The sequence below is a fragment of the Danio rerio genome, chromosome 17, assembly GCF_052040795.2.
Source record: "Danio rerio strain M-AB ecotype USA chromosome 17, GRCz13ab, whole genome shotgun sequence".
NCBI lineage: Eukaryota > Metazoa > Chordata > Actinopteri > Cypriniformes > Danionidae > Danio > Danio rerio.
The window spans coordinates 14,061,743-14,071,642 of NC_141037.1; the positions used below are offsets into that span (position 1 = coordinate 14,061,743).

The 9,900-nt window shown below is 39.1% G+C and overlaps 2 protein-coding genes across 19 annotated transcripts in view; one reads left to right on the forward strand and one right to left on the reverse strand.

The window, feature by feature from the left end:
• ralgapa1 (Ral GTPase activating protein catalytic subunit alpha 1) overlaps positions 1 to 6,720 on the forward strand; it is a 161,912-nt gene extending 155,192 nt beyond the window's left edge. For 11 of the 18 annotated variants that reach the window (XR_015513095.1, XR_015513092.1, XR_015513089.1 and 8 more), the window contains 2 exons: positions 5,115 to 5,567; positions 5,611 to 6,720. Coding sequence is in view for 4 of the 18 variants with exons in the window: in XM_087290133.1 (XP_087146259.1) it covers positions 5,115 to 5,260 (146 nt within the window). In the remaining 14 variants the exon portion in view is untranslated. Of the gene's footprint in view, positions 1 to 5,114 lie in introns of all 18 variants that reach the window. The other 7 variants (XM_087290133.1, XM_087290135.1, XM_087290134.1 and 4 more) reach the window with 1 other exon arrangement.
• A 1,195-nt stretch (positions 6,721 to 7,915) lies between these two features.
• insm2 (insulinoma-associated 2) lies at positions 7,916 to 9,622 on the reverse strand. Its single transcript, XM_087290152.1, has one exon. It carries the CDS (start codon positions 9,573 to 9,575, stop codon positions 8,049 to 8,051), a length of 1,527 nt encoding a protein of 508 aa, XP_087146278.1. The 5' UTR covers positions 9,576 to 9,622; the 3' UTR covers positions 7,916 to 8,048.
• Between the last annotated feature and the right edge of the window lie 278 nt (positions 9,623 to 9,900).

Consider the following 9,900-nt stretch of genomic DNA (forward strand, 5'->3'; position numbering starts at 1 on the left):
TTACGTGCACGCAATCGTCAGGATTAGCTGGCGAGTGCAGAAACGCAATTGAAAATACAGGGTTAAAATAAATGTTCATATTTTAAATAAATGGCAAGGAAATTTTTATTTAATGCAGTGCTTCTTGTACATTCTGAGACCCACTTTATATCCTATATATATATATATATATATATATATATATATATATATATATATATATATATATATATATATATATATATACATACATACATACATACATACATACACATCAATCAGGCAATGTAGATCGTTGATTTAAAAAAAAGCAGACCTTATACGTGGCAATTTTGCTTGACCCAGGTTACTAAAAAATTAAAAGTCCTTCTGCATATACCCTATTTAGCTTGATCTTCAGATTACGATTCTTCAGATAAACTTTTAGTGTAAGTGTGTATATACTACCTTACAATAGTCTTGTCGTCGATCCCAGTTGTAAGAGCATCAAATAATATCTTGACTTTTCATTGATCATTTGGAAAAGTGGCAGAAGGTAGATTTTTCTGATGAATCATCTGTTGATTTTCATCCCACTCATCACAAATACTGCAGAACACTATTAGAATGCACATGGAGCCAAGATTCCCACAGAAATCTGTCAAGTTTGGCGAAGGAAAAATCATGGTTTAGGGTTACATTCAGTATGGGGTTGTGCGAGAGATCTGCAGTGTTAATGACAACAGCCTGAGGTACCAAGACATTTGGGCTGCCCATTACATTACAAACCACAGGAGAGGACAAATTCTGCAGCAGGATAGCACTGCATACTTCAGGCTCCACATCAAAGTTCCTGAAAACAAAGAAGGTCAAGATGCTTTAGGATTGGCCAGCCCAGTCACCAGACATGAACAAAGAATTTTGATAACCTCTGGGAGTCCTGTGAGAACTCTTTCTTTGCCATTCCAGATTTATTAATAAGTTATTTGAGTAATCGCAGAGATGTATGGATGCAGTTGTCCAGGCTCATGGGAGTCATACACATTATTCATTATTTGTCCACTGCACCATGACTTTATATTCAGTACTGTACATTATTTCTGTTAAGTGAAAAGACTTTTTTCCAAGCAAAGTCTGACCATACTGTTCTAATTAAATAATTAAAAATCAAGGAATTATCATATTTTATTTTGGTGAAATAAGCGTAATCAAGAGGCCTTTTCTTTTCAAATAAGCCCCTTCTGATACCAAATAATTAACTAGAAGTCAAGTTATTATTTGTTGTTCCTAAAACTTGGATAGGCGACAAGACTTTTGTCAGGTAGTTTTGTATATATAAAAATTATTTAAACATCAACATTTATTGTGTGGATAAATAAATACTTCACAGCCCATGCATGAATCTGTATTAAAAAAATATTAATAGTGTTACATTATATTATCATATGCATAAACACATTTGGCCTACAGAAGTCACTCCAATTCAAATCACCCAACCCCCCTAAAAAAAAAGGTTGACATGAAGTTGCAGCATCTTTTTCAGTGAGACTGATGTCGTTTTCAGACTGTAGTTCATAGTGAGTGCAATCAGACATTGTGTGTGTGTGTGTGTGTGTGTGCGTGTGCGTGTGCGTGTGCGTGTGTGTGTGTGTGTGTGTCTGTGTGTGAGATCAGCTCTTGTATTTTCTGTGCACCTGCGACTGATTTCCCTCTCACTCTGCTTTATCTTTATCTCTTCTTCTCTTTTTCATATTTTTCCCTCTGCTTCCACTTACATCGGCATCACTTTGCATCTTTCTTGTCTCTCTTTCATCCTTTTTCCCTCAAATCCTGCCTGTCATCCTCTTTTCTGTCCGTCTGTCTCATCCAAGAGAGAAATGCTGTGATTTTTCTGCCCCTCCCTAAACCTCCACTAGAAAACATTGGGCTCACCAAGGTAAAGGGCAAAGGCTTGAAACGGAAGGTCTTTCACGCTAGCTGTGAATGGTATGCTGGAACTGAAAATGGCAAAGTACCGCCTTCTTTATGTTTGTGTGTGTGTGTTATTTTTCCTCTTTTGTAATGTAGTTTGTGTTGCGATATGATAACTTGCACCCCTGTTGGGCTCCTCCGAGGGCCGAGGTGTCAGATCTCAGCGTTGATTAGTCCCAGCTTCTCTCGTGACTGGCTCTGTAATGTTCACCCACAATGCACTGGGGCATTAACCTCTCACACTTGTTCACACTTACTTTGCTCACAGTTGGCTATTCTGGCTTTTATGTACAGTGCAATTAAAAAATGTGGTAACACTTTACAATAATGTCCCAGTTGCTAGCTTATATGAGCTGTCAGGGAAAGTGTTTATGAAATGTTATTCATGTAAAGTCCAGTTTATTTATTTGTTTTTTTATTTATTGTGCTTGGGTGAACATGAACTTATAATGAAAAGTTGTGTTTATTATTGATTAACATTAAAAAGGACTGAATGCACTCTTTATTTATTAACACTTATTTTGTTGTCAAATTAAATTGAATAAAATTACATTAAATGCAAATAAATCATATTGAGTTAAAGAAAAAATCTAATACTTTATATATATATATATATATATATATATATATATATTGATGAAATTATGGGCCATCATTCAGCTTAACAAACATTATGTAAAAATTAAACAATATAGAATAACCTGTACTGTTTAAATACAGTAATAATTAACTGTTTTATGAATAATAGTTATAACTGTTAAATATACAATAATAGTGATAGAATTTCGTAATAATAGCAAAATAAATATATGTATATGTTTGAGCAATATCATTTGAGTAGCAGTGCGAAATGGCTGTATATCAGTTTTGGTGGGAGGCGTGTGCTGACCGAGTGTGATATTGCGTTTATACAACAGTTCGACAGCAAAATCATGGATATAAAAAAAGAAAATCAAACACGGAGAGTCTCAAAACCCTTTGTACGAGGAACTACTTTCTTCCGCCATTCATTCATACCTGCAGCTGATGTCAGAACAGAAGAAACTGTTGCCAGTTCACAAGCGTCACTTTAGAGCTAGTGTTTGAATAATTCTCTAGCGTGAAATGATGACAAAACAGGTGATTTTGGCCCCATTTTAGGATTATAAGGCTGAATGTCATGAAATGCCATCAGTCTACAGTGATTTCCCAGTATTTTTCTATTTCAATTGAGAGATCACTATAATTAACCTTGAAAAAAACTAAACAAAGCAAACACTACCCAATTACTATGGTAAAGATACAGCACTACAATATACAAAACAGAGAGAGATAGACTTAGAATGTCACTTACCTGACTTATAATGATTTGTTCAGCTGTAGTTTGAAACTTGCATTGAGAAAACGCTGCGTTTTTCTTCCTCTAAGGACTTATTATGCGGTCTCTGTCGGCATCCTTTAGCGTTACTTCAACCGTCCCTTTCTTTGGTCTGCTCAGACAGGCTGATGGCAGCAGATTCTCTGAATCTCTCAAATTATAAATGTTTAAAATAGGCACTATCCTTATAAATAAACTGCATAGCTGCAAGACAACTAAGTTCTCTACTAAAAAAGCCTGAAAAGTTTATTATGTTGTCCAACAACTGCAGTATTTTTCTAATTGTAGAATTGCTTGTTGCTGTATGTGGGTGGAGTAATACACAAAGGTGAAGAAGCTGTACGAGTCAGCCGATCAGATTCAAGAACCAGACAGAATATTGTAATATTAAAAATACTTATTGTATATTATAGTTTTAGAATTAGTTTGGATACTTTAAATCCCCTTTTCATCTTTGGCCAACATACTACAGCAATAACAATAGATTATGTATAATTGCATGCAACTAACCCTAAATCTAACAAATATTAAAACAAATATTTTGGTTCTAGCTAGTTAATGCATAAATTTCAGCAATGGGACCTTATTTTAAAGTGCTGCCATTTGAACACAAGTCTCACAACAGTAATCACAGCAGTAATCGCTGGAGAGGTTTATCCCATTCCAGTGAGAGTGAAACTCACAACGAGTCTTAAGAAAAACTATAGGCATTTTTTCCTTCCATCAACCCAGTATTTTATATCCTAATCCACAAACCCAAGGAAAATGTAGCCCTGTATTTAGAACACGTGAGAAGATATGTCACTCTCAAAAATGTCAGCTTATTTCAACCCAAATTGAGTAAAATATGGACGAACCCAAACATCAGGTTATATTTGGTCCTATTAATTTATTTTAAAAATTATAGGAGTCGGTGACACGGTGGCTCTGTGGTTAGCACTGTCACCTCACAGCAAGAAGGTCACTGGTTCGAGCCCTTGTTGGACCAGTTGGCATTTCTGTGTGGAGTTTACATGTTCTCCCTGTGTTGGCATGGCTTTCCTCTGGGTGCTGTGGTCTAAAGACATGCGCTACAGGTGAATTGAGTAAGCTAAATTGGCTGTAGTGTATGGCTGTAAATGAGTGTGTATGGATGTTTCCCAATTGTGGGTTGCAGCTGGAAGAGTATCTGCTGTATAAAACATATGCTGGATAAGTTGGTGGTTTATTCCACTGTGGTGACCCCTGATAAATAAAGGGACCAAACCGAAGAAAAATGAATGAATAATAGGAGTTGGGTTAGTCCCCTATGGACCCTTTTCACAAGACTCGTAACACGTTCAGCAGCCATCAGCATCTTAAATTCTCGAAAGTTTTAATATTTAGATTTTTTTTTTTTTTAAATGTATGAGTATTTCTATATATTTATATGTGTATTAAATGATCTTTGTATCAAATTTCAAAAAACGCATTGCGAGATGTTTCTAATGCAGCGTCTATAGGGAAAGAAGTTGTTCTAAAGTTGACGTTGTTCTCCCTTCCGGCTGCCGTCTTCCGTCTCACACTATTTATTTAATTTTTCTGAAAGATTTGTTAACACCATCGTGGAGTTCTTTTATTATTTTAGCAAATTGGATTGTAAAAAATCATTTGTACTCTCCTATTCACTGCACTCTACGTTTTCACAAACTATGATTACGGAATAACCCAGAAATGTGAAAAGGGTTCATCACAACTCGAATTTAATTGAAATAACCTGACATTTTCTATATAGAACAGTGTTTACCATGTGTGAAAGATGTATAATTGTGACATTCTGATCTTTTCTCCACCTTTTCGTCCCGAACAGGCTCATGCCTCGAGAGTCAGCTGGCAGAAAGTCCAGCAATGCAGGTCGACGGGAGCGACTTAGCCTCGCCAATGTCACCTCGTGCTAGCAAGAGCCGGATGTCCATGAAGCTCCGCCGCTCCTCGGGCTCCGCCAACAAGACTTGACCAGAGTGAACAAAAGCACACACAACACATCTTCCAACAGGACACTCCATGCCAAACTCCGCCCACTGCACTGTCAGACAAGCCACACCCTCTCGCCTGAGGTAACCACGCCCCTAATGATGTCTGGCTCCTCCCATTCAGAGCCAGAAAGAACAACGGAAAGGTTTATTTTTGAACGCTTCACTTTTGCTTCCTCTTCAATGACTCTGAGTGATCGTAGATAACACACACACACACACACACACAAATCATGCCATCGAATCAAACTTGACCTTTTATATTTGTACAGGGGATTGACTATTTGACGGCGACGTTCGCAAAGTGTTTGCAGATTTACGCTGAGACTTTAGCACGTCTTTCCGCATATTTCTGTTTGTTTTCACTCCATGTTTTTATAACGTTGACGCTCACGTTTGTTTGTTTTTCTTTATTTGTCTTTTCGCATCACAGTTCATCGCAATCTGTAAATTTAGTTCCTCTTCATTCAGACGTTACTGATTTTTTTTTAAGTGTTATCCGCCCCCTTTGCCGTTTGTAACGGTTATTTGTGTGTATATATCTATAAATATAAAAATATATACATATTTAATGTATGTGTATAGTGTATGAACAGTATCTGATCTGTGTACATATTTAACAGTATTTAAATCAACCAAAAAAACAAACAAACAAATCAAAAGGCCACTTAGAACGAGTCCAAAACAGCTCAACTGTCTTTTCGTTTTTTGTTTTGTGTCTATTTGTTTAGCTGCGCAGCTTTATCGGCTCACTTACGGCATCAATCATTTGGCGACAACAATGCTGAATCATCTCATCTTATTTGAGGTTTTTAAGGAAATTTGTGAACGAGTTAACAGAGAAACAGGGAAATGTTGCCAGATTGAGCCAAACTCCCCACTTCAAAATGTTTTGGACACATTAATTCAGTCATCCGTTTATTTTCCTAACAAGGAAGCCATCTTTAACACTACTTTTGCTCTTCACTCTATTTTTGACCATTTAAGGGATTTAAACGGATCTACGGATGCAAGTTGCCAAGTTTAAGACAAAGTCAAGTTTGTATATTTTCTGTAAGAGGGTCAGATTTTTATTCATTTTCTTTTTATCATTTAGAAATGTATCCAAAAAAAAAAACAAAGCAAAGTGGAGTTGAAATCATGCAGCACCCTTCTGGATTGAAATTATAACGTGTATATTAAAGGCCTGCACACAAGCAACTCAAGACCTGTGCGTAATTTCAAGAGGGAAAAAAAGGGTTCCTCGTGGGTAGATTTTGTGTTCTGTTACTACTGACCAAATGCTGCATGATTCCAGTACTAACTGCATGTGTTGATATAACAGCTGCACAACACACAAGCACACGCACAGATCCACTACACTGTCATACGCTTAGCAAGACGTTTGTCGAAGGAGAGTGGATGTGCAATGACACTTAAGAATAAAAGTATTCTTACAACATAGCCAATCCTGTGCATTTACTGCGTGCAATCTTTTATTTCTCATGTGTGCAAATAAGCTGCATGTCAAACTATAATCCAAGACGATAAGATTTATTGACCTCTGCAACAGCTGTAAATGACTACATATGAAAATATAAATATGACACTTATGGTTTATTACATATGTAGGCCTCTAATAGTTCTGATGGCATTTCCTGGCAGTTAATTGTTATGATAAATACATTTTCTTTGCAGTCAAACTAAATATAATGTCACCGTACAGTACTTTAATTCATGATCTAGAAATCAAAGCACCTTCTAAAGACAAAACAAGCTTTCCATGGGAGCTACGGTTTACAACGAGACACAAAATATATGAATTCACTTCTCCTGCATTGTAATCGTTCATGAAATATCCAGTGCTGAGCCTCAAGCCTGATGGATTTTGGTGGTTTTGTGAAATAAAGTACTTTTAAAGGCTAACACTTTATAACTTGCAATCATAACGTTATCAGTAATGAGTTTGAAGTGAATCAAATGGGGAAAGTGAATATGATATTTATATTTGAGATGGAAAGGTTTCCAAGCATGGAAGAGTTAGAAAATTGTTATTCTCAGTACTGATCATATTTAATTTCTATTAAAATGCATTTCAGATCTTCAAATTAGTTTAAAGAGTAAGTGGCGTGCACATTTGTTTATTGGTATTCCCAGCGCTGATGTTTCTATAGTGGACTAAAAATGTTGTTGTTATTATTATTATTATTCCTTTATAAATGACATTTTAAATGAATTTTAGGAGGAAATGTTTTAACATCTTGTTGTTATTTTTTATGGACAAGTGTGAGGTATGAAATTGCTATTCAAATGCCTTTTTAAACATCCACTGGAAAAAAAATATTCAAAGATGATTCCTTGGATTTACTTTTAAGTTAAGGGTTTGTAAACAATTTATTTGGGCTGAATTTAAACAAACAAATTTAGTTAAACATTAATAAATTTAATTTGTGTAAATTCAACATATAAAATGTTTGCAGCAATTTTGCAGACATCATTTTTTCAGTGTTGTCATTATTATTATTATTATTATTATCATTATTATTATTATTATTATTATTATTCACTACAAATTTATGATCACCGTTTATGGAACCTAGAAAATCTTTCTCTATGCAAGTTATAAAATATTACCCCACAAAAAAATGGAATATAAATGCACTCTTTCTGTTCTCAAAACAGAAAACTGAAGATTGGATAATATTCCCACATAAAGAGACACCGGCTGCAGCTTATTGAGTGACAACATGAGCGACACGCCGTTTGATAGTGAGTGTTTGCGCTTTGCGGGATCAGCATCCCGGTCTGACGGCCATCTGTAAGAGCATCACCTGCCGGCTCTCTGAGGGGTGAGTCTTGTTGATGTGTCGGGTCAAACCCGGGGAGCTAAAGAACGTGGACGGACAGTGTTTGCAGGAGAAAATCTGCTGATCTCCGGCTGCAGGGCTCAGGTCGGGTCTGAGCAGTAAGTCCTCTCTGACCGCGTGCCAGAGCCGGTGTTTATCGCGGATCTCCGCAGAGGGGAAGTGCGCTCCGCACAGGTGACACGGGAAGGTGATCTGCCCGCTCTCGATCTGACCGTACGAGGACGCTTTGATGGTCTCGTGCGCGGCCAGGTGTTTCCTTAGGTAGGCTTGTCTGCGGAACTTCTTGCTGCAGTAGTGGCAGTCGTACACTTCTTCGGGACCGGGTGAGGGCAGGTAGGGGGTGGCGGGGGATCTGTCCGGCTCTTCAGGACAGTGATCGAAAAGCCTGGACGCTTCCGCGGAGCCGATGTGCATCTCGAAGCATTTCTCCGGGGTGGAAAACCTTTGGTCCAGAGGAGGGTCCCTGTGCATCATGCTGCTGTCCGGTGCTGATCGGTGAAGTTGGGAGCTGTCCGGACTTAGCTGGTGCTGATTGTTCACTCTCATCTTGCTGGCGTTCTCCTTCCCCTCCACTGATGACGTTTTCTCCAGGTTTCGCGCCTCCAGCTGGGACTTTTTGGTGTCTGCGGTGCTCAGGGTGCGAGGTTTGTGCCATCTGCGGTGAGAAGCGAGGTTGGCGGGACAGCTGAAAACTTTGTCGCACTCCGGACAGCGGTATTCAACCCGGACGATCCTGGAGCACTTGTGTTGCGCTAGAGAAAACGGATCAGGATATTCTTCTTTGCAAAGTTGGCAGATGAACTCACCCAGGGGTTTCTTTCTTCCACCTTGAGGTGGTAGCTTTGTTTCGGGACTTTCTTTTTTTATTTTAAGTCCGAGGACTGGGGAGGTGGTGACTTCGTCTTCGAAATTCAGCTTTCGGATGACTTTAGGCTTTTTCGGTGGTTTGCTTTTACGCTCCGAGTCCATGAACGCGCGTTTTACGCACTGATGCAGCGCAGGGTAGGTTGGCACAGAAGAGGGCACCGGCGTACCAAACTTCATGTCAGAGTGGTTCATTAGCAGACGCTCGATTGAAGACACAGGAGTGACCAGAGGAAAAGACTCTGCCATGGCCGGTGAGCTCAGACATCTGTCTAAAAGCTCGGTGCTTATGGGTTTGATCGGGCTGTAAGAGTCGCAGGTGTTGCGCGGAGATGACGCGCTCTGCTCCGGATGGACGAAGTAGTTCTGCGCGTAATCTGCGCTTCCTCCAGCATCCTCCAGAAGACGTGTCTCCTCGTGTTTGGAACTGATCTCACTGGTCCACGACTCTCTAATAGGTTCCAGCACGCTTGCGTTTGGAGTTTGGGTGTTCAGATCCTCTTTACGCGGCTCCGTTTCTTCAGCTCGCACTTTGTAAGATGCCGACGAGCCACGTTTACTCCGTTTCACTAAAAATCCTCGTGGCATTTTCACGTCTGAGTCAGCCCAGATGAAACTACTGAGCAGTGGGTATTGTCGCCGCGGTGCGCCCGGCGCGCGCTTTATGCTTTGGGTCTCCTTCGGGTTCTGTATGAGGTCACTGTCAGAGCCGCGGTTTTGCCCAATCAGCGCTGGCGCTCAAACGAAAGGCGGGACGAGCATTAAAGAGCTGATCCAGTTACAGATTCATTTCTAATGGGCAGCAGGTTATTATCTTAAAGGGGTCTCGAGGGATCGATGGGCTCCTTAACCTTCCCATGTTTTACAATTTCCTGTTCAGTAATGTGACACCGGTGTGTGTACATGCACTGAA